The 27,147-nt window shown below is 43.5% G+C and overlaps 1 protein-coding gene across 1 annotated transcript in view; it reads left to right on the top strand.

Moving 5' to 3' along the window:
• LOC135559454 (neurexin-3a-beta-like) overlaps positions 1 to 27,147 on the top strand; it is a 172,904-nt gene that overhangs the window by 45,441 nt on the left and 100,316 nt on the right. Inside the window, exon 2 of the mRNA XM_029687506.2 lies at positions 16,415 to 16,596. Within this exon, the coding sequence (XP_029543366.1) occupies positions 16,415 to 16,596 (182 nt within the window). The remainder of the gene's footprint in view (positions 1 to 16,414; positions 16,597 to 27,147) is intronic.

Genomic DNA, 27,147 nt, shown 5'->3' with positions numbered 1-27,147 from the left:
AACAGGCAAAGCGTCAACACAGATTGACTCCTACTACACAGGCTCTGACGCTCGTCGGATGTGGCAGGGCTTGCAAACTATAACAGATTACAAAGGGAAACCCAGCCCGCGTGCTGCCCAGTGATGCAAGTCTACCAGACAAGCTAAATGCCTTCTATGCTCGCTTCGAGGCAAGCAACACTGAACGATGCATGAGAGCACCAGCTGTTCCGTACGACTGTCTGATCACACTCTCCGTAGCCAATGTGAGTAAGACCTTTAAACAGGTCAACATTCACAAGGCCACAGGACCAGACAAATTACCAGTACACATACTCAGAGCATGCGCTGACATTTTCAACCTCTCCCTGGCCGAGTTTGTGATACCTACATGTTTCAAGCAGACCACTATAGACCATGTGCTGAAGAACGCCAAGGTAACCTGCCTAAATGACTACCACCCTGTAGTACTCACGTCTGTAGCCATGAAGTGCTCTGAAAGGCTGGTCATGGTTCACATCAACACCATCATTCCAGAAACACTAGACCAACAACAATTTACATACCACTCCAACAGATCCAGAGATGACGCAATCTCCCCTACTGCCCCTTCCCACCTCGACATAAGTAACACCTACGTGAGAATGCTGTTCGTTGACTACAGCTCAGCGGTCAACACCATAGTGCCCTCAAAGCTCATCATTGTGCTAAATACCCTGGGACTAAACACTTCCGTCTACAACTGGATCCTGGACTTCCTGACAGGCCACCCCCAGGTGGTAAGGGAAGGTAACAACACATCCGCCACGCTGATCCTCAACATGGGGCCCCTCAGGGATGTGTGCTTATTTCCCTCCTGTACTCCCTGTTCGCCCACGACTGTGTGGCCACGCACGACACCATCATTAAGTTTGCTGACGACACAACAGTGGTAGGCCTGATCACAGACAACAATGAGACAGCTTATGGGCAGGAGGTCAGAGACCTGGCAGTGTGGTGCCTGGACAACATCCTCTCCCTCAACGTGAGCAAGACAAAGGAGATGATTGTGGACTACAGGTAAAGGAGGACCAAGCACGCCCCCATTCTCATCGACGGGGCTGTAGTGACGCAGGTTGAGAGCCTCAAGTTCCTTGTCCACATCACCAACAAACTATCATGGTCCAAACACACCAAGACAGTCGTGAAGAGGGCATGAAAACACCTATTCCCCCTCAGATGCTCAAAATATTCTCTAGCTGCACCATCGAGAGCATCCTGACCGGTTGCATCACTGCTTGGTATGGTAACTGCTCGGCATCCGACCGCAAGGCGCCACAGAGGGTAGCGCTGGGGCCAAGCAGGACCTCTATACCAGGATTTGAAGCATTTCAAATTTAACAAAACGGTGTGTGTAGTTCGCACATACATTTCACTGAGAACGCAGTGTTCCCCCAAATAAAACACTCCTTTACACTCCCAACTGTCTGTGTCAAATCAGGCTGGCTCCCAAGCAGAAGGATGAGCAGAACTAATCACAGTGCTCGTGTTTGTTTGCTGCCGTCTGCCTCTGTCCCTAGAAGACTTGTGTCATATAGTCAATGTTTTATTCACAGTCCAAAGCACAGCCTGCAGTTTTCCCCCCGGATGAATTGCCAGTGCAAAACTGTTTTTCCTCCTTTCATGTGCCATTCCTCCTTTCTTTAATTTCTCATCCCTTTCTTCTAAACACATCTTCAAAGGGAAAGAGGTTTAGCAGAGTGACTTATTTCACACAGAAGAGAGGGAAGAGCAAGAGAGTGGGGGAAAAGAGAGAGAGAGAGCAGGAGAGTGGGGGAAGAGCGAGAGAGCAAGAGAGGAACAGAAAAGACTCACACAAATGCGCATTGTACACGCACGTGCACCCACACACGCGCACACACACACACACACACACACACACACACACACACACACACACACACACACACACACACACACACACACACACAGGTGTGCTCATCCACTGCGGCAGTAGTCATTGTTGTTGAGGAGAGCGGAGGCCAAACAAAGACCAGCACTATCAGGGGCTAACACACCACATTACCTCTGGCCTGCCTTCTCACTCTCTCTCTTTCTCAATCTTTCTGCTTTACCTTTTTCTCTCTCCCCCTTCCCTCTCTATTTTCTTTCTCTCCAATATTCTTTACACCAGGTCGAAAAAAAGCTGACGTGTGAGTAACTGCTTGTGGGTGTGAGTGCACGTGTGTGCAAAGGGTTAACAGTTAGCAGGAGCCACCGGTGAGCATCCTAGGACACACAAACACTGTTCATTAGTTTCAATGCAACATCCCTGACTTAACCTGCACCTGGTCTGTATTGTATAATGGTGCATTTCAAGAGAAAGGGGTTAAAAATATCTGGAACAGCTGTGGTACTGTGGTGTTCCCCCATGTCATTGCACACAATAGGAGTTCCATCTTACACACACCATATAGGAAGACAAGTGAGAAGAGGAGCGGCATCTCATGTTAGATCCGATGAACATCAGATGGATTTACACAGACCCTCTGATCCATGTTGAGTCCGAGAGAGAGAGGGTCCAGTACACTAGTCTGTATGACTCATACTGTAGAAGGATTAGATCTGCATTGTCAAATATCTCCGTTTTTCCTCTCTCTACCCCTCACTCCTCAGCAGTCCCTCTATCTCTTTATCTCTCACTTTCTCTCTAAATCTGTCCCTCTTTTGCTCCTCTCCCTCATTGTGTCTCTCTCTTGCTTTTCCTCTCTCTTGTTTTTCCTCTCTCTCTCTCTCTCTCTCTCTCTCTCTTTCATTCTCCCTCTCACTACCCCAGTTAGTTTTTCCATAAATTATATTCCTATTGAAGTGACGACAACCAACATAGCTAACGGTCTACAGATTGATAGTTTCTTCTCCTTTTGTGATCCATATTTTTGAAAGTGACATGATTGGCCTTACATTTGGACTGAAAGCTCTCCAAAGCATGTTGGATCAATTAATCATTTCATGGCAAGACGATGATAAGTAATATGCCCTAAAACAGAGAGTCCATTGTCTCAGGTTCAGTATTTCAGAATTTGCAGTCCTCATCAGATACGAAAAAGCATTTACACACAGCCTCATCATGGCTGAACCCTTTTCATCTCTCCACACAGCCTGCCAGTTTAAATGAGAGACATACAGAGAGGTCAGGCTGCTGACCAGACAACACATCAAGTCCTCCCACATACACACAACACTTTCTACACAAACTGGGTAAGAAAGCTGCTGACAGCGACCAAGAAAGTCGTCTGTGAGTGTGAGGCCCTAATACACCCGGAAAGGCTCTCTCTAATGAGGATTTATGTTACATTACAGAGCGAGGCCACAAAGGCCAGGAGACAATGACCATTAAGTCACACATTACTGATACTCCAGATTACATTAAAGGCCAAGATCCATCTCTTTATAGCTGTCGACATCTCAGACAGAAAGTCCCCTCTGTGGACGAGGTTATCGCCTTGTCTTCTATGCCGTTGCGATGTTTTGTCTTTGAGAAAAATAACGAACAAGACTTGTAGAGGGAGGGAATTCAAAACACAGATTATTCCTTTTGAAACAAATTGGAAAACATTTGCGATATTATCACAGTGTGATATCAGCCATTATTGGTCCCCTCTGATACAATCAGATGAAATAAATCCCATTTTTAAGAGCCTGCAGAATGTTAAATCCGTTTTTATTTCATTACCGAATGCTTAAAATGGACACGCTTTAGAGGGAGGGAGAAAAAATGAACCCCAGCTCAAGTACATTTCTCAATTGTTTTTTTCTTTTCGAAATGGCTCCCTGGTAAAATTGTGCTATTTGTCTTGATATAACCTTATCAAATCACAGGCGGGAATACGAGCACAAAAGTAGAAGTAATGGCCAATTATCTGGGGTGAACAATCAGTGTCACACTGCGATGGGGTGTCGGCCTAGCGGTGCCACGGAAATGCTAATGGCGTGATTCCCCGCCAGGTGTTTGAAGTCTTTCCTAAGAGGGAATACATTTAAGCCGAAAGCTAGGTTTAAGTGATTTGGCCACTTTTAATACAAGTGGAAATGGTTTTATTTTTCTAGCAGTGATTGTGGCGATTAGTGTGAAAGTCCAACTGTCACAGACCAGATATAAACTAGACATCTTCAAACAGGTTCGATTAGCCATGCAGTAACGTTTCCTTTTCACACGGGTCGACTGCGCTTGAACATTATTGGATGGTGATGCAGAGATGAGTCTCAAAGTGTTGCTTGCTTTTCTATCTGACCTCTCCATCTTTCTCCCTTTTCACCTCTCTCTCTGTTCTCGTGCTGTCCAGTCTCCGCAGCGCAAAGCCTTTCCTCTGTCAGTTGCCTGTGAGACGTGGGCGACTTCACCAGATCACCAGTTCATATCTCCCCTCATAAATGGTCCCTCCTTTCCCACCATCCTCTTCACCGGAAAATAATTTTCCGTTTGAAGGCTCCCTCTGAAAGGAAGGGAATCTTGCGTCACCTCAGAACACTCGGAACTCTGACCTTCCCTGTCACTCTTGTTTCCGTGGTGATGGGATTGAACCTTACGGTGATCCGTGAACTATCCCAAAGTGCTCCTACCATGTTACTCTGCTCACCATCTCTGTTACTGGATCACATATTATTTGTCCAACCGCTCAAAGTCCTTTACATTGAAAGGGCTGGTGGTGGGGGGTAGGTACTGTACCAATACTAGAATCCACCCATCTCATTCCTCTGTCCAACATCCCACCTTCAAAAGCCACTGAATAGAGAGATACTCCTTAACAACCTCTCTAAAGCATCCACTAGTCTTTGGAGTTTACTTGCAGTATCTGATCAGCAGTCAACTTTACCAGCAGTTATGTCTATGGTATTAATACATCCACTACACCTCATATGTCTGTCTTTGCGATCACAGTAGGCTACCTTAGTGAACATCAGAGACTCCACTACTGCATTTCCTGCAGTGGAATTGCTGACAGTCGCTCACACACCGAGCAAACCGGTTCCAGCTGCTTTTGAAGGGACTTCAAGGCAGGCCACGGTCCATTACAAACCACCTATTGTTGATTGGCCACGCAGACGCAGGGAAGCCATGACAGCAGCAGTTATGCTGTCCCAGGGTAGCCTCGCTGCCTGCCTGCGGACTGAGAATCCACTGAAATGGCACATTGTGCTCTGACTGTGGCCCAGCTATCAGGCCAACCACCCCCGGCCAATTGACTCCTCTGTCATAGAAGCTGTCTTGTGCAGATGGCAGTGCGAGCTGTAGCAATGATTCCTGTGGCCCCTGATGTCGTTCTACCCTCGAGACTGTTTGATCTCATTACCTGTAGTCTGAAGGCGTATCCTACATCTGTGCAAACACGTGTGTGATTTCGAATGCACAGTACACTTGCCAAATGTCATATTTGTGCAGACAGATTATTTAGCGAGGTGAAATGTTGTCAGCGAGGTATTGTCATGCAAATGACTGCCGGTCTCACGGTAATTGACCGTTAATTAACATAAACACGTTTAGCATCTCCAGGGTTCCACGCATACAAGCCACTTTGGAACAGCTACATAAAAAAGTTTAAGAAATCAATTTAGTATACACCCTCACAATAAATCCATTATTTAGTTTAGGCAGGTCTAAATAAACATTATGATTTGAATAACATTTATTTCAGAAGAACAGAATATGTGTCAGCCACAGCTGTTATTTAGTCATCACTGCCAAAGTTGGCATTATGTAATTTAGTGCTATTTCTGTTTCTTTTATTATTTTTTTTATTACCATTTTCATAATTTGTTCAAATGTAGTCCTGCATTTTGGATTTTCACTGTACACTGCAATCACACCTGCAACCCTGTGCATGTGATTATCAAACCCTCGGGCTCGGATTCTGTCATACTGTATGTTATTTGGCTATGCGCCATTGCTATAGGCTGTAGGCTAGTTCATTTAGCAGACCAAAAATACTTAGAAGTCTCGAGCCATTATATTATATGATTTCATAGTAATAAGAATATAAGCTGAATAAAATAGAACATATATTTTTCCTATTCCAGAACGAGTTGGATACGATATGAAAGGGCTATGTTGAGTGTAAAAGTAATCATTTGAAACAGGTCCTATGAGCTAGATTTAGAGTTATTTGTCAACTTTAGTTGTGAATGAGCCAAACCTCATAATGTCTTAGAAATCAAAACATACTGTATTTGGCCTGCATGATGCCACTATGGGCAATTGAAAGCTTGCGCTCTGTTCCTTGCCTCAGCCTGCACACGCTGTTCTCTCATTAAGTGATCATATTTTCACCCATCAGACTATTTATTCTCAATTTAATCTGACATTTTACTGATATGTAAAAGTAGTTCCGATTTGGAATGGACCATTATCAAATGGACAGGAACAGGGGCAGGGAAAAAAAAAAAGATATGCACTCGAATAGCGAATGGAGGCTGCGTTCCCTTGGTTAGTTTTTAAATTATGCAGAACAGAGCATGTGCTTAATATAAGCAGCTGAGAAATAAATATGCTAGGATCCTCCTCATTTTAGTGGCAACCATCAAAACTCTGCTTTCAAACGGGATTGCATATAGAAATGTCTGGCCTTATAAGAAGACGTATTTCATTCCACGCATCTACCACTGTTTCAGGAGCATTCAGCCTTTTGCTTCGCGATAGGTGATATTCCGCCCAAACTCTCTATGTCATGAGCTCTCTAACGCTGTTCTTGCAGCTACCCAGTGCCTCATTTGGTAAACCAAGTGAAATCTGTTCGGGAACATCGATAGTAACATGTTTGCACAACTAAACATATTTCATTAAACTGTTGACAGCCCCTCTCACGAGGAAGAGGAGATGGAAACGCACGTTGGTGAGATATTGTGTGGCTAAAGGTACTGTGTCAGCCTATTAAAATGAAGAAAAAAAAGCCCTTATTACTAGGCTATTCAAAATCAAATACAAACTTTCATTGTAGGTCAACTCTGTAAACCGCCATGCACAGTAAATGAACCAACAGCATCGTCTACCGTAGTCCCCAGACTCATGTATAAATGAGCGTAGCGTAGCGTAATGTTACCAGACCATCCAGTATGCATCATAATACAGTCCACACTCAAAGTCCTATACTAGAATTTGTTTCATTTTTAGAATATAGTCTAGACCATTTATGTACCAAAGACATCTTAAATCTATGGTTTTTTGGGGTGGTTTTTCTGCCTGCGTAATAGGCTATCAAACTGTGTTTGTATAACGGCGCAAACATTGCGTAAGCATACGCCGCAATATGTGTCTGGTTGTTTTGAATTCATCCAACATCATCCACAACGACCCTGTTTTCCACTCAGCTTCAACCAGTTGTTGAACTTCTTTCTTCAAATTGATCTATTACAGTGAGGTGAGTTTTTAAAGCATGAGACTGTTTTGATTATGTGTTTGATGTGATTTTAATTGTATTTCCATTGATGTCAGAGTGGTTAGAGGGACAATGGAGCCCGGAGTACCAGGCCAAGAGCGACCAGAGTGCATAAAAGGAGATTACAGTGACAGGAATTTGACTCATGACTGCTGGTGTGGCGGTAATATGGTCACTGCAACAGCCTGCCCTAATATATACTCAATTGTTTTTTATGTCATTTTACCATTACTTAACTAGGCAAGTCGGTTAAGAACCAATTCTTATTTTCAATGACAACCTAGGAACAGTGGGTTAACTGCCTTGTTCAGGGGCAGATTTTTACCTTGTCAGCTCAGGGATTCGATCTTGCAATCTTTCCGTTACAAGTCCAGCTCTCTAACCACTAGGCTACCTGCCGCCATGGCATTTTCATAATGTGGCATGTAAGCTATCACTCTTTTCAATGGTCCCTATTTTGAAAAGGAATACAATTTTGTAAGTCCCCAAAGAACCAAACAAACTGCAAACAATTGGATGAAGGAGATGCTGAAATGGCACATTGTACTGCAGCCCGGCTATCTCGCCAACCTCCCTCAGGTCTCCCCGGTCCTCACAGCCATTTCCTACAGATGGCCCGGCAAGCTGTTGGACTCCACAATGTGTAAACAATAGAAACGGTCCCAAGCTGACTACGCCATCTGAGAAATGATCACAACTAAGGGTTGTGTATCAATGACTCCTTTTGTCTGGTACTCAACCTGGTCTTGCTTTCACAAGGCTATCTGGCATTCTGTGGGTCGGCAAGACACGGCTCCCACACTTAACTTACATCAAATACTAAAACTGACTTTGATTTGATATATGTGATGAATGATATACATACTGTAACTATGGTGTTTTCATCATCATATCGGTGATATATTTCACATGAAAGACGGGTCCCTTGGAAAGTTCTCTGGGACACTAGATGAGTGTCTCTCCCCTCATTCTTACCCCCTCCTCAATTTGTGCGTAAGTCATCTCTCCTCATTAATTCTGTCAGTCTCTGTACTTTGGTAGCTGTGGTCCATGTCCGTCAGCCCGTCAGCCCCCCCCCCCCCCCCCCGGTCGTGGGGAAGCACACCTCAGAGAACTGTGGGCAAAGTTTCTTTGAAAATGATGTTCTTTTGAGGTCTAAAGGTGGCGTCTACAAAACAGGCTCTATCAAAATCCCATCTCTCCTCTCTTCTGCCTCCCCAGTTTATCCCATTTTCACCAGCTGCGATGCTACACCACACGGTGACACTTTTGATATTGCTTGGCTGTACCCTCCCCTCCAATCTACCTCTTTCTCCCCTCCACCTCCTCTCCCCTCCCTTTCCTCCCTCGCTCTCTGAGCGGTATCTTCATTCCCCGTCGCTCTGAGCCGTAACGTTACTCCCCTGTAGTCACAGTATGACAGCAGAAAAGGGGGGAAGGAGGAGAGGAATAACTCCCGGGAAGAGACATGCTGTGCACAACAAGCAGTACATAACTGCCATATGTAATCATCAGTGCCTGAGAGATGTTTCCTCTGCTGTTTATTCATGGTGATATCAACCCACCTACAGGACTGGTAATGAGAGTTAGGGTCATTCATCCCAATTCATCCAAAGTAACCTCATGTGAACTCGGGAATGGCATTACAGTTCAATAGGAATACTCCATGTTAAATTCCACTGACTGGAATTGAAATGGAATTGACCCCACCTCTGCTATGGAGACATTTCCAAGCTGAGTTCCAAGGAAATGAAATAGAATTGACCACAGCTCTGACCTACATACCAGTGATCAACAGTGGGTAATAGTACAGGAAGCTTACGTTTGATTTGGCATCACTCTATGGTTCGTCGCTCAGTTTCCCTTTGATTTTAGCTGGGTTTATATCTAACTAATTGGCCTAATTTCCATGCATCAGTCTTAATGTAATCATGTTAACTGCTGATAAATGGCAAAATGGTTGGCCTTGTGAAGGTGGGGGAGATGGATGTTTGTCGCACTCTCGTCAGGCTCTCTCTCTCTCTCTCTCTCTCTCTTCATCTCTCCCCCCCTCTCTCTCTCCACTAAACTCCCACTCCAATCAGTCTCTTATCTAAGAAGATCTGGAATCCAATTGCTCAGCTGATAGATGTCAAAGCCCTCGACTCTCTCACAATACTTCTGCTCCTCTCTCAAGATCATCCCATGGGGGGGCTTGAACTGCTTAAAGCTTTCCATTTTAGAAACTGTATGAGATCTGGGATTGTGTGTGTGCATGTGTGTCCAAGTGTGCAGATTGCTATGTCTTGGAAAGTCTGTCTTTCGGAGTGTGAGTGTGTGTGTGTGTGTTTTTGTTTTTGTGTATCCATGGAGGCAAGTGAACATATGTATGTATACAAGTGATGACTTGTCTGTGTGCATATCTGTGTGTGTACATGGCTGTGTGTGTGTGTGTGTGTGTGTGTGTCTGATATGATCTTCAATAGATGAAAGCAAACCACCACACACTCTCATCTTACATGCATGAGGTCGAGTGTGCTATGACACGCAGGCTTTGTGTGTTTGTGCATGAGTTATTGACACCTTAATTCGTAAAAATATGGAACATAATTTCAATCACTATGAGGAGATGAAGATCACTTTATTGGTCAATTGCACAGAAGGTCCGACTGAAATTCAACTTCCTCTTAACCCAACCCCTCCGAAAGACACACATATACACATACAGTACCAGTCAAATGTTTGGACACACCTACCCATTCTAGGGTTTTTCTTAATGTTTACTATTTTATACATTGTAGGATAATAGTGAAGACATCAAATCTATGAAATAACACACATGGAATCATTTAGTAACCAAGAAAGTGTTAAACAAATCAAAATATATTTTATATTTGAGATTCTTCCAAGTAGCCACCCTTTGCCTTGATGACAGCTTTGCACACTATTGGCATTCTCTCAACCAGCATCATGAGGTTGTCACCTGGAATGCATTTCAATTAACAGGTGTGCCTTGGTAAAAGATAATTTGTGGAATTTCTTTCCTTCTTCATACATTTGAGCCAAACAGTTGTGTTGTGACAAGTTAGGGTTGGTATACCGAAGATAGCCCTATTTGGTAAAATACCAAGTCCATATTAGGGCAAGAACAGCTCAAATAAGCAAAGAGAAATGACAGTCCATCATTAATTGAAGGCATGAAGGTCAGTCAATCTGGAATATTTCTTCAAGTGTAGTCTCAAAAACCATCAAGCGCTATGATGACACTGGCTCTCATGAGGACCGCCACAGGAAAGGAAGACCCAGAGTTTCTGCTACAGAGGATAAGTTCATTAGAGTTACCAGCCTCATATTGCAACCCAAATAAATGCTCCACAGAGTAACAGACACATCTCAACATCAACTGTTCAGTGGAGACTGCCTGAATCTGGTCTTCATTCTCAAATTGTTGCAAAGAAACCACTACCAAAGGACACAAATAAGAAGATGAGAGTTGCTTGTGTCAAGAAACACGAGCAATGGACATTTGACCGGTGGAAATCTGTCCTTTGCTCAGATGTGTCCAAATTTGAGATTTTTGGTTTCTTTGTGAGACACAGAATAGGTGAACGGATGATCTCTGCATGTGTGGTTCCCACCATGAAGCATGTTTTTCAACAGGACAATGACCCAACACACCTCCGGGCTGTTTGAACAAGAAGGAGGGCTATTTGACCAAGAAGGAGAGTGATGGGCGCCCGGAGTTGTTGTTGTGTGGGTAAAGTTCCTTGCTCAAGGGCACAACGACAGGCAATGGCATCTTTGATATTCACAAGATATTTCCAGTCGCATCCGGGATTTGAACTGGCAACCCACCGGGTTGGATAAAGGCGATGCTGAGACATAAGTAAACACTTATGGCCTTCAACAGAGAAGAAAATTATGGTGGTTTTATTGGAAGCGAATGCCAGGTTTTGATCAAATGTGTAATGGGGTGATGGTGGTAAAGCTTTTGCTCTGGGTCAGAACATGTCACATGTGCTCCCTCTCCGGCCGCTAGGTCACCAGGCTGCTCGTTATGGCGCACACCTGTCACCATCATTACGCGCACCTGCACGTCTTCAGACTCACCTGGTCTCCATCACCTCCCTGATTACCTTCACTTTATATGTCACTCCCGTTGGTTCCTTCCCCAGGCGTTATTGTTTCTGTTTCATGTCTGTGAGCTGTTTCTTGTTTTGTATTATGTTGTGTTTATTTATTAAAATATGCACTCCCTGAATTTGCTTCCCGACTCTTAGTGCACATCGTTACAGAATAATGCCTCACCTAAGGGAAGAATCAGGGAGTTTTTATTTTTTTATTTTTTTCAGTGGAAATGACTTTGGGTCCGGGAGCCGATACAGGCTCTCATGCCTCAGACAGATCACCAGGCTCCCCTGCCTCCACTGGCTCGTCAGGCTCTCATGCCTCAGCCGGATCGCCAGGCTCCCCTGCCTCAGCCGCTCGTCTGGCTTTCATGCCTTCGCCGGATCACCAGGCTCCCCTGCTTCCACCGGCTCGTCAGGTTCCCATGCTCCAGACGGCGACAAATTCCCGCGCATCAGCAGGGGTAACCGCTCTGCTCCTGATCCCTGGGATCAGCAGGGGTAACCGCTCCGCTCCTGATACCAGGGATCAGCAGGGGTAACCACTCCGCTCCTGATCCCTGGGATCAGCAGGGGTAACCGCTCCGCTCCTGATACCAGGGATCAGCAGGGGTAACCACTCCGCTCCTGATCCCTGGGATCAGCAGGGGTAACCGCTCCGCTCCTGATCCCTGGGATCAGCAGGGGTAACCTCTCCGCTCCTGATCCCTGGGATCAGCAGGGGTAACCGCTCCTGATCCCTGGGATCAGCAGGGGTAACTGCTCCGCTCCTGATCCCTGGGATCAGCAGGGGTAACCGCTCCGCTCCTGATCCCTGGGATCAGCAGGGGTAACCGCTCCGCTCCTGATCCGTGGGATCAGCAGGGTTAACCGCTCCGCTCCTGATCCCTGGGATCAGCAGGGGTAACCGCTCCGCTCTTGATCCCTGGGATCAGCAGGGGTAACCGCTCCGCTCTTGATCCCCGGGATCGTCCCTTTGATTGGCGTCCTGTGGCTGGAGCCAAAACCGCCGGGGAAGGGGTACCGTCGCCATGCTCCTGCGTCTCAGCCGGATTGACAAATTTCCCGCGCCTCAGCAGAGGTGACAGGTCCACTCCTGATCCCCGGGATCGTCATTTTGGTCTGCGTCCTGTGGCAGGTTCCGCGCGTCGTGTGCTCCCTCTCCGGCCTCTAGGTCACCAGGCTGCTCACCATCATTACGCGCACCTGCGTGTCATCAGACTCACCTGGACTCCATCACCTCACTGATTACCTTCACCATATATGTCACTCCCGTTGGTTCCTTCCCCAGGCGTTATTGTTTCCGTTTCATGTCTGTGTGCATTTAGTGTTTCTTGTTTTGTATGGTGTTGTGTTTATGTATTAAAACACACACTCCCTGAACTTGCTTCCCGACTCTCAGCGCACATCGTCACAGAACATTACATTTAAACCATAAGTGGTGCATTTCTTTTTCAAACAATTCTTAGAAAGCCATTATCCAGTCTTTGCATCAGTTCATGGAAATTCAAACCAAACCATCAGTCTTGTCTTCTTTTCTCGAAGAGCGGTCTCCCAACTGAATTGCCTGTCAGGTTTCTCTGACTATACCCATTAGTAGTTTTAAAGCCATATTATTCAATTATAGGTGCACACGTCGTCGCATTGAAAAGAGAACCTCTTTTGTGGAGCTGTTAGCGGTTCAGGCCATCTTCTCTTTTTTTTTAAACGTTCTGCCACATTATTAATTTATGCGCATACCTGGAAAGCATTATGAAGAAAATGCATCATGCTCATCAATACGCACACAGGAAGGCACTTTTCTGGTCTTTAATTGTTTTAAAAGCGTCTGCGTCATTGTGTGTCTAGGTCGGTGTCTGAATGGTAAAACAACTTGCTGTCATTTGAGAAAAGTGTATTTAAACTAATTGAAAAAGTTTGTTGAAACTTGAAATTAACTCACGATGATGTTGCCTCTTATATTTTTTTGGTCTTCGGGTTGTGGATCTTCTAAAGACGTCTTGCCATCGTATGACACATCTTAAGATGTCTAAGTAATCCCCCTCTCTGATTTTGATAAGAACGCCAAGAGTCACAGTCACTCTAAGCTCAATTATTGATAATGCACTTTATCCCCGCTTGCGTAACTCTGAGTGGAGTTATCTAACTCTCTTTTCTAAGCATGACGAAGCGTTTTGAGAACCTTATTCATACAGTCAGTGAAATACTGTATAATGATCATTCCAATAGAAGATCTCCCGCCTCATTCTTGGCCAGTTTATTAGAGTACCGTCACACATCAGTTTATTTTGGCGTTCGAGTAGTAAACCGTAAATACCCATTCTTCCTTTTCAGCTATCTTTCATGCAGAATATTTCACTAGAAACAGTGACTGGACTTCCTCTTAATGAGAACAAGATAAGTATATCAGCCATGGAGCAGCCAGTCATAGGGTACAGCCAGAGAGGAAGAGGGGAAACGAGAGGATTTACTCCGCCCAAAATCTGTCCTCGTGAGAGAAGCCTGTTTTTGTGTGGTGGTCTATATGAGAGTGCCGAATTACGGGAGGCTTATTTGATCTAATAGAAGTTTCATAATGTTTATGCTGACATAAGTATATACAGACATAAGTGGTTGCGTGTGGCATTCCGGCAACTTAGAGAAAACAACTCAGTTGTGCCTGTTGTTCGCGCACGTGTCTGCCTTCTCATTGCCTAGAATGGTCCTACCTGATCTCGCCTGCCTAAAATCATTGAGGACATGTATTTCCATTGTTAGAGCGGTCACGGCTATCTTTTCAATATAATAGATCATCTTTGGCACTGCGTCTCACCCCAATGCTTGCAAGACCATCACCGCCAGGGCCTGGGCTCAGGCCAATGCCATCATGCATTTCTGCTGGGCAGCAGGATGGGAAATGGCCCTGCTGTGTTGTCTTAATCGGATGGAGCCCACAGACTTTTTATTATTTTATAATCTGGTTTATGAAGTTCCTTCGCTGCCACCTGATGCTGGTTTATCTATCCATCTACCAATCTGTCTAAAAGGATGTAACTCCCTTTGACCACTTTCTATTAAAACCGTACTTTATACTAAGCTAAGTGTACCAAACATTAGGAACACCTTCCTTATATTGAGTGGCACCTCCTGTTGCCCTCAGAACAGCCTCAATTCGTCAGGGCACAGACTCTACAAGGTACAATGTTGATGCAAATGCTTCCTACAGTTGTGTCAAGTTAGCTGGATGTCCTTCGGTGGTGGACCATTCTTGATACACACAGGAAACTGTTTTAGTGTGAAAAACCAGCAGCATTTGCAGTTCTTGTTGAGTCAAATTGTTGCGCTTGAGGTGAAGCAAATTTTTTATCAAACGGCACCATGCCATCAACAGAAGATCTGTGGTTTTGACATGTACACTGCAAAGTCTCAAAGTTCAACATCTTGCCTCCATCAAACGGTCTCTCTTTCGTCTTTTGCAGCTGTAAAGTATATATTGCTTAACCTCTGAAGCACCTCTCAACAAGGCTGCAAGGGCACTTCTGAAAGTAAATGGTTCTTCATTGATTAATTGAGTAATGATTGCATATATTATTCAGTATCACAGGGCAACCAAATCCCCCAATGGAAAGAGAAGAACTGAGGCATGCCTGGTGCTGCTTATTTAACCACCAGAAGTCAAATAAGACCATCGACGGTGTATTGTAGGAGCTTCCTTGATTATGATGGACTGTGAGAAGAGATGAGTGATATATTTGCAACGCCTACTGCGTTCTGATGCATTGATACTTTGTAAATAGTATATGTACCCTGTGTAGTTTGTACTCTACAGTAGGCCTGTCTGAAGTGCAAATGCTGGGACTTAAATGCAAATGTTATGTAAATGTTTATGTGATGTGGCCATGCTCCCACTGAGGGCCAGCTGTTCTACTTGACACACAACTAGAGAGGGAGAGGTAGAGCCAGCTGGTCCTTATAGCCTTAGAATACACACATGCATGCCATCAAACATGCACAAGACGCACGCACACACAAGCATGCCCACACACACATACACTCACACAAGCACACTGACATACAAGCACACACACACACACACACATACACACAAAAGTCATGGCTATGAACTGTCTCTCGCCCCAATAACTACTTGAACTTCTCTACAACTACAGAAACAGAGTACATCTCTGTGTGTTTGGGTTCGCTCAATTCACATTACATTTGGAATATTGCTCGATTTCCACTCTAAAGACATTCTCCTGGGGTCTTTCTTCTTTCATGTATAATACATGTGAACTGGAGAATTCATTCCTCAGAACCTCTATTGCTAATCCCTGTTGGAAGGAATTATATTTAACTTGTATAGGTCACAGTATTTCCCATGGGGTCTGGGATAGAGAAAATCAGCTGGTGAATTACGACTTATCTGACCCAGGTGAGAACATTAGTCATTCCGAAACCTCTCGTGAGACTTGGGTTCAGGAACCAGGTGAGGCAGAACTAGACAACTTACACCCCCCTCCCAAAATTGATGTTTTCAAAGACTTTGGCCTACTTGGTCCCCAACACTTTAATGGAATGGAATGCCAATAATAAAAATGAACAGTGTTTTGCTCCCGTGCTTCGCCGTGTAGTAATTTGGCTGTGTACATCACACATCACAGCTCACTGGTATCATCATTTCTGGAGTGTGTGTGGTTTGTGTATTCATATTTTACTTAGCAAAGAACATCTCTTCACCAAACATTTTGGTGAAATGATTCTTTACAAAAAAGGACAAAGGACAAACATCAATAATCAACCCCATATTCCAATAAAAATGGTTTGGTGGGATCATGGGCTCACATTATCCTACTCTCACTTCGCTTTGAAAAACTATTCCTCCTGTCAAAGCCTTTTAGTTCATCCTCTGCCTCTCTCTCTTTCTCTCCTATTTCTCCTCAGCTGGGATGACTTATATCTTTGGGAAAGGAGGAGGCCTCATTACGTTCAACTGGCCAGCCAACGAGAGGCCAAGCACGCGCACAGACAGACTGACCATAGGGTTCAGTACTTCTCTAAAGGATGGCATCTTGGTCCGGATAGACAGTGCTCCGGGTCTGGGAGACTATCTCATGCTCCACATCGTAAGTTACACTATACTCTTGCTCTGTATCTTTTATTTCTATGTCCGTTTCTCTGTTGTTCTTTCACTCGTTCTCTCTCTCTCTCTTTTTCTCTGTCTCTCTCCTGCTTCGTTTTCTCTCCCTCTCTCTCTTTCTCTGTCATCATCTCACCATGTATCCCTACCACTGTATACGAGTTGCATTGGGTTATATCCGATGAGGAGCTGACGTGTAAAAGGACAGTGGCTAGGAGATTAATTCACATGATGTGGATGATTTTGTGGTTTTCTGTTCTAGATTATTGTGTTTTGATGTTGTTATATGAGTAACACAGAGTGACGTCAGGTGTGTGTGTGTGTGTGTGTGTGTGTGTGTGTGTGTGTGTGTGTGTGTGGCGAGTGGTCTGCACGCCGGTGGCTCTCCTCCTGTTAGTGCTGATCTCATCTCATCATGCTAGATTTCCTTCAATCTCCCTGGAAGGATCTTCTAGCCTTGGCAGTGGCTTTACGCACACATGCACACACACATATGCACAGTTTGCACACACGCATAAATAAGTACTCAGCAAAATGTTTTGCTATTTTATTTTATACTAATACAATTTCTCAGATAAAAAGATTTTGTTTAACAATAACTATATATTTCTTTCATAAAGGTAGAGGTAAAAATGATTGACACCCCTAAAGGTTATTGTAAATAAAATAATCCAAAGTTTAGTATTTGGTCACATATTCCCATGACTGCATCAAGCTTGTGACTCTAGAAACGTTGCAGTTTGTTTTGGTTGCGTTTCAGATTATTTTGTGCCCAATAGAAATTAATGGTAAATAATGTATTTTGTCATTTTGGAGTTTTATTGTACATAAGAATATAATATGTTTCTTACCACTTCTACATGAATGTAGATTCTACCATGATTACGGATAATCCTGAATGAATTGTGTATAATGATTAGTGCGAAGGTTACAGAGGGTCAAAGGTCATACCCCAAGACATGCATGAGGTTAGCGAATCTGGGGGTAAGATATTTGACCCTCTGTAACTTTCTCACTCATTATTATTCACAATTCATTCAGGATTATCTGTAATCATGGTAGAAGCATATTATATTCTCATTTATAATAAAAAATTACTCCAAAATGACACAATACATTGTTTACCATTTATTTCTATTGGACACAAAATAATCTGAAACACAACCAAAACAAACTACAAATGCATTACACAAATTTGTAGAGTCACAAGCTTGATGTAGTCATTGCGTACTAGGAACATTTGACTACTTTATTTATAAACTAGTTAAATAAAGGTAAAAAAAATAAAAAAAATAAGACTCTTAAGGGGTGTCAATAATTTTGCAGTAATTGTGTAGGGTATCATAGTACCATCCAAACCGCTGTGAAATATATTTTCCATAACCAAAAATATTGTATTTTCAGCTGTGTAAAGCTGGTGTACAAAACCGAAAGTAAAAGAAGCAAAAATGAAACGTAAGAATGGGAAGCATAGAAATAGCACAGATAGAAAAAGAACAGACAGGTGGTCGATAACTCACATTTTTTCTGTGAATTTGGTTGGGTCACACAACAAGTTACATATTGTAGCTTTAAACAAAATACCCATTATTGCTTTGCTTACAATATAGCTATTTGAATATTTGAATGATTTATTTTATACAGTCATTATTGCTAATCTTTATCAAGGTTGTCAATAATTTTGGAACCCACTGTGTAATTATGCTAGATTCACATACATACTCACACACGCATATGCTGCACACCCACACACATGCATACCAAATTACACATCTACACACACACATGCATACCAAATTACACATCTACACACACACATGCATACCAAATTACACATCTACACACACACATTCATACCAAATAACACATCTACACACACACATGCATACCAAATTACACATCTACACACACACATGCATACCAAATAACACATCTACACATACACATGCATACCAAATTACACATCTACACACACACATGCATACCAAATTACACATCTACACACACACATTCATACCAAATAACACATCTACACACACACATGCATACCAAATTACACATCTACACACACACATGCATACCAAATAACACATCTACACATACACATGCATACCAAATTACACATCTACACACACACATGCATACCAAATTACACATCTACACACACACATGCATACCAAATTACACATCTACACACACACATGCATACCAAATAACACATCTACACACACACATGCGCCGCTACACACCACCACACACGCTTACCTAATTGAACATCTACACAGGCACACACAAACTTATACTCACACAGTCTTTGTATTTTGTCTTGCCCTTTAAATAATTAAGCTGTGAATTTCGATAGGGTCGTCAGTAGGGTCACTGAGAGATTTTTAAAATTGTTATTCTTTATAGATTTGGCTCTTAGATATACTCATAAAGAATCAGAGTCTATAGCGCTGCCAGTGGTGGAAAAAGTACTCAATTGTCATACTTAAAAGTAAAGATACCTTAATAGAAAATGACTCAAGTAAAAGTGAAAGTCACCCAGTAAAATATTACCAAAGACTAAAAGTATTTGGTTTTAAGTATACTTAAGTATCAAAAGTAAATGTATAAATCAATTCAAATTCTTTATATTAAGCAAGCCAGACGGCACAATTTTTTAATTTTTTTTTATTGACGGATAGCCAGGGGCACACTCCAACACTCAGACATAATTGACAAATTAAGCATTTGATGTTTAGTGAGTCCACCAGATCAGAGACAATAGGGATGGCCAGGGATTTTCTCTTGATAAGTGTGTGAACTGGACCATTTTCCTGTCAAAATGTAATGAGTAATATGGGTGTCAGGCTAAATGTATGGAGTAAAAAGTACATTATTTTCTTTAGGAATGTAGTGAAGTAAAAGTAAACGTTGGCAAAAATATAAATAGTGAAGTACAGATACCCCCCAAAACTACTTATGTTCTACTTTAAAGCATTTTTACGTAAGTACTTTACACCACTGAGCGCTGCCTTTCTCCCTTTTTGTGTATAATGTATAGTTGGTTTGCCTGGCAGAATGAAAGCAGTTCCATTAGTCTAATGCATTGTGATTTTTCACACTCTGTCCAGTGCTTTTATCATCACTGGTGAATTAATACAATATATAAACAAAAGCATGTGGACACCCTTTAAAATAAGTGGATTAGGCTATTTCAGCCACACCCGTTACTGACAGGTGCATAGAATTGTGCACAAAGCCAAACATTGGCAGTAGAATGGCCTTACTGAAGAGCTCAGCGACTTTCAACTTGGCACCGTCATAGGATGCCACCTTTCCAACAAGTCAGTTTGTCAAATGTCTGCCCCGCTAGAGCTGTCCCGTTCAACTGTAAGAGCTGCTATTGTGAAGTGGAAATGTCTAGGAGCAACAACGGCTAAGCCGCAAAGTGGTAGGCCACACAAGCTCACAGAACGGGACCACCGAGCGCTTAAAAATCATCTGTCCTCGGTTACAACACTACTGAGTTCCAAACTGTCTCTGGACGCAACATCAGCACAACAACTGTTGGTCAGGAGCTTCATGAAATGGGTTTCCATGGCCGAGCAGCCGCACACAAGCCTAACATCACCATGCGCAATGCCAAGTGTCTGCTAGAGTGGTCTAAAGCTTAACGCCATTGGACTCTGGAGCAGTTGAAACATGTTCCCTGGAGTGATGAATCACTCTTCATCATCTGGCAGTCCAACGGACAAATCTGGGTTTGGCGGATGCCAGGAGAACGCTACCTGCCTGAATGCATAGAGCCAACTGTAAAGTTTGGTGGGGGAGGAATAATGGTCTGGGGCTGTTTTTCATGGTTCGGGCTAGGCCCCTTAGTTCCAGTGAAGGGTACAGCATACAACGCTACAGCATACAATGACGTTAAAGACGATTCAAGACAAAGTTGGGCTCAATACGGAATTGGTTTGTCGAGACCGGTTTGGAAGAACTTGACTGGCCTGCACAGAGCCCTGACCTCAACTCCATCAAACACTTTTGGGATGAATTGGAACACCGACTGCAAGTCCGACCTCACTATTGCTCTTGTGGCTGAATGGAAGCAAGTCCCCGCAGCAATGTTCCAACATCTGGTGGAAAGCCTTCTCAGAAGAGTAGAGGCTGTTATAGCAGCAAAGGGGGACCAACTTCATATTAATGCCCAGGATTTTGGAATGAGATGTTCCACGAGCAGGTGTCCACATACTTTTGGTCATGTAGTGTATATTCCAACTAATTGGATTTGTTCATAAATGATTGACCTTGTCCTGTATGGCTGGCTGCCTCAATGCCTCCACTCTCTGTAAGGGGATGGATGGGGTAGAAAAATCCTCTATAATTTGTCTTTCTCACTCACAAAAATACATGTACCCACACACACGTTCCTCTATCGTTCTCTCTTCCTTTCTTTCACCCTCTCCATCTGTCCACTGTTTTATTGTGGCTCTCGAGTCCGGTCTGTTGGGACTCCTCCGGCCTTAACGGGCAGTCAAAGCAATGGCACCACACCAGATCTCCATACATGCCCTCCCTCTCCGCTCCACCTCACCCCAAATTGGGACCTCTTTCCCGGGGAAGGGCGGACAAACACTGGCCCTGCCAAATCGGCTCAAATCTGGAGCACAAACCTGCAGTTAAGGGAATTGAGACATTTGTGTGTCATTATAGGGGTTGATTCAAACTTGGCTTTGTTTTACATGTTGAAAACTACGTTAAACAAAAGCATACTAGCTTATTAACAACATATTATTAAAGTAAGAAAGACCTATCAAACCGTTTGTTCAGACACTTAATCATTCAGATGTTGTTCAATCTACAGTATATGAACTTTTGATAAAAAAAACAAAAAACATTATTTTTTAATCACTCCCCATTTCCCCCCCTGCAGTTCCAAATCAAAGATAGCAATGATAGGCCTAAATGTCATGGTTTTGGCCTTTAAACAAAGTGAAATGATTCCACACCATGATATTGGTCATGTGTTTTATTCTGGGACATATGCAACAGACTGGGGTCTCGTCCTCTACACAGCCCTGACATGCTGACTTTGGCTAGAAAAGACCGGAGAGTGAGGTGGAGAGAGAGAGGAGGAGAGCGGGAGAGAGTGGAGGTGAGGTAAAACAACAGATTGTCCCTGCTGTCCCCCAGGGCTCTGGAGCGTTAGCAGGTTCACCGCCGTCGGTTCCTCTTGGGCTGACTCAAGACGTGGCATTTTCACCCGATAAACGTCCATCCTCTGACCTTTGTGGAGAGTAGGGATGGAGGTCCACCTCGTTGTGGACACGCGGGCCCCTGAGGCTGGGCAAATGTCACATCCACTGTCCTTCAAACATGTCACATCCACTGTTGCAGATGTCGACTGCCCAAATGGCAACCTGGATAGAGGAATTAGAGGAATCAGACAGAAGCAAGAGACAAAGAGTGTTTACTCACTGCACTCGTTAATCTTCATTGTGTTGGCTGGCTCATAGGGCAACAATACTGTATATCTGCAAAAGTGCTCCACCTCTGGCTGTCTTTGATCGTCTTCTCTTCCTGCTGTGGTGTCAACAGTAAGATGAACGGACTGCTCTCAGTCTGGGGGAAGTGGCCTGACATAGAACTTTTTGGCTTTTGAGTCCTAAAGCATCAGAATATGACTCAGTAGAGAATTCCTCCATTTAAGTTACAACAACAATATGGTCAGAGAACCTGTTTGAGCGAAATCCAGATGTGCAATTTCGTTGAACAAGTAAAATTTGCGGCTTGAATTGATTCATCCAATGGCAGTTTATCATCTGGGAGTCACATCTCATTACGGTAGCAGGCTGGTGCTTCCTAAACTTAGCAGGCCAAAGCCAAGGGGAACCCATGTGCTTAGGTCAAAGGAATGCTGTGTAATGTGGTGCCATATTTCTTCCGGCAGAATGAAAAGTCTCTCTGTAGATTAAAGTCTTCATCGATCTGAGGATCAGGCGTCACCAGACTGCTCCTCTAGCCAAATGGGCCATCTGCCTAGATAAACCAGTGCCAAGGAGTCTTTCCTCTCTCGCTCTCGCTCGCTCTCTTTCTTTTTCTCTCTCTTGCTTTCTACCTATCTCACTTGGGCTAGCTCCCTTCTTGATGTATTTTTATTTCACCAGTTCAGCAATGAATCTCTTCTTGTTCTTTACCTCTTTTTCCCTTTCGTTCTTCTAAACTCAAAAACGAATTGGAGAAAGTTTGATGATGAAAAAAGTTATTTGTAAAGGAATTTTGTATTCACTTTCTTCCTCTCCCCTCTCTTCTGTAATCTGCTAACGGAGGAGTCCCTGTACCGAGATGCATATTTGTTGGTGGGGAAACGCTCTCTAGTCATTAACGACAAAAGTCTTCACTTCCTCCATACCGCTGCACAGCATGCTGGGTAGCGTATAATTAGAGCCAAACTGAATGTATCTTCAAATTGCTACTCGCACAGAGAGTTTTTCTTTTTACATGGGTGGTCGGGCAAAATATCCATTCTGGCTTTAAGTGGAGCTCTTATGACAATTATTTACAGCATTTTTTTCCTGCTGCATTTATGTAGTCTGTATATTCCTCCTTATTATTTTGTGTTTGAAAAATCCAAATGCATGGCCGTAGTTTATGGCATCGCTTCTATTGTATAGCGAACCTCAAATGGACTATACTTACTGCAGTTAACCGTGGTTAAATTAGGTTAGGCTAGACGTTTAAATAGTTATAGCCAAATAAAGAGAGTACAATCTCTTTGAGTTGAGAATCATTACCTGGTCGTTCTTCACGTATCGACAGCGGACGCACACAAGAAAAAAAGGACAAATAGCCCAGACACTAACATCTGTCGCCACCCCGCGTGTTCCAATAAAATCCTATAAGGCAGAGAGATCAGAGTGTACAGGAAATCTATAGTGTTGATAGGTTCTAATCAGCAGGGAGCATAACTACACTTCGCCCGTTGATTTTCAATCAGGAGAAAAACCTCCTCTGCAGACGCATCAATATGCCACGGGCCCTCTCCCACTCTCCCACTGCTATCAGCTGGCAATAGCATTAGGGGAGAGAGGTAGCACATTACCTGTGCTTGTTTCGACTGGGGACGAGAGCTGCCATTATAGGTGTAATAGAACTGTTCGTTTCCCTCTGTGTTGGGATTGTGAAAGCTTGACGGCACACACTCCAAAGGAAAAATCGGACTTTAAACCACCTAGCTGACATTGACTGTTGTTTTCATCGAACTGGTGGTGAATTTAAATCTTGTGTGTTCCTTTCAGAAACAGATTAGCTACAAGTGAGACACTTGCTAAACGGTCTTGTAAAACAGCTAGCTCCTTAGGTAGAGTCCCCGTTGGCTCAGTTGGTAGAGGATGGTGCTTGCAATGCCAGGGTTGTGGGTTTGATTCCCATGGGCGACCAGTATGAGAATGTATGCACTCACTACTGTAAATTGCTCTTGATAGGAGTGTCTCCTAAGTAACTAACATTTGAATGTCAAAAATGTCATTTTCCCTTCAAAGGTATTTATTGATAGAAAGACGCTTTAATGAGTAAACCCACTTATTGTGATTTTTTTTACTGAGCTGATTCCCTCCCCTGATGGAAGTAATCAAAGGCACATCTGCATCAACCAAGCAGGACAACAAGACATCACATTGTCATTCATTCGAATGAATAAAGCAGGCAGATGTAAGACGTACTAATGAGGGCCATAGCAGGATAGAGTACACTGTGAAAGGGAGTCGTTATCTAGCCATCTAAATAGCAACAAGACCTACTGGAGACAAGCGGGAAAGGAGTTCTAACAGTTTTTATTTCAAATTGATTGGTTTGATTTAGCTAGAATCTAAGGAGAAAGGGAGAGGTGAGATTACATCCCGTCCCATCTTGTTCCTATTTTTTTTAAAATTTTAATAAAATTGTGTTTGGGCATAAATTATGTTGGTTTGACACCAAGGCATTTCCAATTCGACATTTTATGAAGACAGAAGTCTTTGCAGTTATTGCTACCAAGCCCATTGTTTTTTTTATGGGGAGCATGACAAGACACCCCGAGATACTAGAGATGCCTCATTAGACTCTGACTGAGGATATCAAATAGTCATAGTCTTGTCACAGCGAGGCAGGTTAAATGCTCTGGAAGTCTGTAAGGATCAGGGCAGACGCTTTCTGAGGGTTTTCCTTTCATGTGTCCCTCCCTCCTCAGAAAGACCTAACTTTCATCTCTATTATCCTGGCTTTATGAATCAATACTTCAGGGTTTAATATTACCTCTAATGCTGTTTGAAAATCTAACACGCACACACACCGACACATACTCACACTCACACACACACACACGGTGTCTGTCGCTCTCCGTCTCTCTCTCTCAATTCAAGTCAAAGTGCTTTATTGGCATGGGAAACATATGTTTACATTGCCAAAGCAAGTGAAATAGATAACAAACAAAAGTGAAATAAGAAATATAAATTAACAGTAGACATTACACTCACAAAGGTTTGAAAGGGAAATTATGGCTATATACAGTGTTGTAACGATGTGCAAAATAAATAAACATAAATATGGGTTTCATTTAACATGGTGTTTGTTCCTCACTGGCAACAAGTCACAAATCTTGCTGCTGTGATGGCACACTGTGGTAGTTCACCCAATAGATATGGGAGTTTATCAAAATTGCATTTGTATTTGAATTCTTTGTGGGTCTGTGTAATCTGAAGGAAATATGTGTCTCTAATATGGTCATACATTTGGCAGGAGGTTAGGAAGTTAGCCTAGAGGGGGGTGTAATGCTCCCCCTCGCCAAACCCCTGGCCCTTCTTATCAGCATGAGTAATGGAATCAGTTTAGGATGGAAGTCATAATTATATGTTCCCTCTTTGAAGAAAAGCAGGCTTAGCTGTAGCCCCTTCAGGCTTCTTTGTGTCTCAGAGCGAGCAGGCAATAGTTGTAATACGATCCCCCTAAGGTATATTTCTGATCTGGAAGTTGCATTAAATTGGATGGTGGTCGGTTTTGATAGCCAATGAATTTGAGCTGCGTGTTTTCCAGAAGCGGCCGAACCCAACCTGAGATGAAGCAGGAAGATGGAAAAAAATGCACTTGGCCACAAAGGTCAGGTCCAACGCTGCCTATCGATCCGCCCGGTCCGTTTCGGGTTTGCGAAAACTCGGAAAATAGACCGGCTCAGAAAACTGGAGAGGACGGTGGGGGATGCGTCCGGATGGACCTACCTTAATGCCGGTTTCAATTTCATTGGCTAATCAGTTCCCATTCCCCGTCCTCGCCAGCCTGTCGTTTGAGTGACACTGATGGATTCTCGATAGAAAGTGGAAAACTGTCACTCTGTTTTGGCTTGTTCTAATGTGGTCAGAGGTATAGCGTTGTGACAGGCCGGGTTTGCCAATACTTAGGAAGTGCTGAGGCTCATGTGAGAACGGGAGGACCAAGTCTCTAAATGTGTACAGTAACTTCAGGGATAATCATTGTAAGCCTAGGGGAGAGTGGAGCTGGGTCTCACATTGTGTTCGTTGTCACAGTGCTCACTACCAAATATCTGCCGAGTGCTGTGAATTGGGCTGTAATTTCTAGGTAAAGAGTGTAAAGTGTGAGAAACAGCCCCATCTCTGCTGCTGCGTTATTATTATCGGGATAATAATAGCAGCCCTGCAGCTGAAGCTCTAGTGATGTCATTGGCCCTGAAAGGAGTTGTTTGAACGACTCATCATGTTTTAAACATGGCCGGCAGCTTCTGAGAGGAGATTTGCATAAACAGCTGTCTCTGAGACGACGGCCGAGGTGTCGGCGGGCTGTAGGCGTATCCCCGAAGACAGTGCTTCAAGAGGGAAGGGAGAAACTTGAGTTCTCCGACTTTCAATGGATCACTTTTATTATCCGTCTTTCTCTCTCCCTTCTACCCCCCCCCCAAAAAAAAATCTGTCCTTCACCATCAAACTTTTACCACAAAGAGAGAGAACATGCGATTCTCTCGAGCCTGAATATGTATTTTCTTTTCGCACATAGGCAGGGGGATAATGTATTAATCCGTAAATGGCACAGAATGTTTTCTGTCCATGTTTTTTGTTATGCGTTCACCGTATGCAGGCCATCATTTCCTGTGAAAATTGCTGCCGGTCCGACTCACCTCCACCTCTCCAATTGGCTAACAGCAGGGGGCAGCGGGAGGATAGAGTTCTTCTCAGAAATCCTTCGTTGAATTTCTTTATTCACAGTCACCTCCTACATGCAGACACACCTTCAGATGGAGTTGGAGTGTGTTTGTGTGAACACCGAGCCAGAGATGACACGCAGACAGTAATTATCACACTCAGTTTGGCAAAGTGGATACGGTGCTCTACAGGACAGTATGTTGAACAGACATGTGGCTCAGACGTTTGATTTGATTTGATTGATTAGGATACCCATTAGCCGACGTCAATCGCGCCAGCTAGTCTTACTGGGGTTTAAGACATAACGAAAAATACATTACAGACATAAGACTTTACAATTTACACGCATTTGGATACATCAACATGTAGTG

Source organism: Oncorhynchus nerka, linkage group LG18 (assembly GCF_034236695.1).
Source record: "Oncorhynchus nerka isolate Pitt River linkage group LG18, Oner_Uvic_2.0, whole genome shotgun sequence".
Classification (NCBI taxonomy): Eukaryota; Metazoa; Chordata; class Actinopteri; order Salmoniformes; family Salmonidae; genus Oncorhynchus; species Oncorhynchus nerka.
The sequence above is the reverse complement of the archived record's forward strand: the minus strand, read 5'-3'. Positions and strand labels throughout refer to the sequence as shown.